Source organism: Malus domestica, chromosome 10 (assembly GCF_042453785.1).
Source record: "Malus domestica chromosome 10, GDT2T_hap1".
Taxonomy (NCBI): domain Eukaryota; kingdom Viridiplantae; phylum Streptophyta; class Magnoliopsida; order Rosales; family Rosaceae; genus Malus; species Malus domestica.
Genome location: NC_091670.1, coordinates 10,300,146 through 10,302,260, shown reverse-complemented (window position 1 = coordinate 10,302,260; position 2,115 = coordinate 10,300,146). Strand labels below are relative to the sequence as shown.

The window sequence follows — 2,115 nt, the reverse complement described above, 5'->3', positions numbered from 1 at the left end:
TTTATAAACTAAATGACATGGAAGTTGATGATTAAATTATTACTTAAGTGTTGCTTAATGTGTTTATTTATTATTGGTGACACATCATTTAGTTTGCAAATTTAGTCTACAAATTTAGTCTATCTAACATTACTCCAATTCCAATTTGCTATAGTGTATTAGATTATAATGGATAATCCTCTAAATTCAAGGCATATTGAAAGTAGAAGAAAAATTATTCTTAAATTTAAGAGGATTATACATGAATAAAACCTGTTTTCTTTGGTTGATATCTTGCACTTTTTTTTAAAAAGTTTTTATGTCAACTAAACATGCTTAGGAGTATATATGTTAAAAAGAAAGAAAAGGACTCCGATCAACTTTATTGATTTCTTCTATCTATAAAAAATTCTTGACCAATAAAAATAAAAAATTCTTGGAGATATCTCCAAGCAATGTTGTTTTCCATCTTTGTCCTAGTACTACTGCTTCATTGAAATAATTTTGTGGTAGCTAAGGTGACAAATCATTCAAATTCCACATCATTTTTTTTTCTTTCCAAGATCTCTTGCCAACTGGCACTACCCCCCCACCCAACTCCCCCCTCCTTATAAAGAGCAGGCATTGCCAACACTCAGCTCATATCACACACTTCCCTGCACTTTGGTCTTTTCTCCTCTCTCTCTCTCTCTCCCTCTCTCCCTCCCTCCCCTTAATTTTCCTTCCACGCTTTTAACTGTAGTGTTTATAGAAAACCATCTCACTCTAAGAAATTATTCAATGGCATCAAGCTCAATGTCCTCAAGAGGCTCCGACTCCTCCTGGACTGCCAAGCAAAACAAAGCCTTTGAAAAGGCTTTGGCTGTCTATGACAAGGACACTGCCGACCGCTGGTACAATGTCGCCAAGGCGGTTGGTGGCAAAACACCGGAGGAAGTCAAGAGGCACTATGAGCTTCTTGTAGAAGATGTCAAGCATATTGAGTCAGGCCAAGTTCCCTTCCCAGATTACAGGACTACTGGTGGGTACTATAAACACTTACACTATATTTAGGCAAAGTCCTCCAAAACAAAAATTACTGTTATAAATATTACTACTTTTGCTTAAAATACAAATCTATTTTTTAACACCACCAACTTTTCTTTTCCATCTTATTCCATGCTATAATAAGACTACATATTACAATACCTATTGACTTCCAAGACCACATCCTACCAAGTTGACGAGACTCTTTTGTTATGCTTTGCAGGATGAGAAACCTCAAGCTTCACTGGAGCAGTATAACTCACAGTTTATCCACTAGTTAATAAATAAAGATTGGTCACTCGATCGCTTCATCTTCATCGTTACATCGCTAGCTAGGCGCCATTTTAATGTTCAATGACGCTGTGGTCATGGTATAGTTTTGTGTTCAGTCGTTTGAGAAATCACAATCAGTGATTCTTTTATGTATGTACTTTGTACTAGTTTCCGTTTCTTTCATTTGTTTCTTGCTACTCTAAGCTTAAGTATGTATGTATGTATGTATGTATGTACCAAAGGCATGCATGTACGTTGTAATTCTATAAGTAAGATTCAAGTAGTGGAATCTTATTTTATGTGTCATGTAGTTTGTACTTATTTCCATCTCTTCTCTCTCTCTCTCTCTCTCTCTCTCTCTCTATATATATATATATATATATATATATATATATATATCTTCGAAAATGCTGAAGCTATATGCTCCAATAAAAAGAATGCTGAAGTTATTGAAGCTATAAACATTAAAAAAATTAGCTTATTATAACAATTTACAATAAAAATATATAAAGCACAGCAATTAACATAATTTATGTAACCTTAAAATTTTCTTCTCGAATAGCCTTAAAGCTTATGAGAATTTGAAGGTTGAAAGAGGAAGAGAGACAGAGACAGAGACAGAAATCTCTTGTGAATAGATAATAGGAAGAATACGCGGCAAATTTTTGGTTTCAAAAGCAACTTGTTAATGTTTCCCGCGATGAGGTTTTGCCACTTGGCCAAAACCCAGAAAAGCAACTTGATACTGTTATAAATAAATAATGCTTAAAGTGAGTCCTAAAATGAACAATCTAAAATTTTGAGATTCTTTATGTAGCATCACTCGTTGTCGATGCC

General features: G+C 34.3%; 1 protein-coding gene across 1 annotated transcript; it reads left to right on the top strand.

The window, feature by feature from the left end:
• The first annotated feature begins 607 nt into the window (after positions 1–607).
• Positions 608–1,584, top strand: LOC103410492 (transcription factor RADIALIS-like). The gene is made up of 2 exons (XM_008349185.4): positions 608–1,000; positions 1,229–1,584. Exons 1-2 carry the CDS (start codon positions 760–762, stop codon positions 1,231–1,233), a joined length of 246 nt encoding a protein of 81 aa, XP_008347407.1. The 5' UTR covers positions 608–759; the 3' UTR covers positions 1,234–1,584.
• Positions 1,585–2,115: the final 531 nt, after the last annotated feature.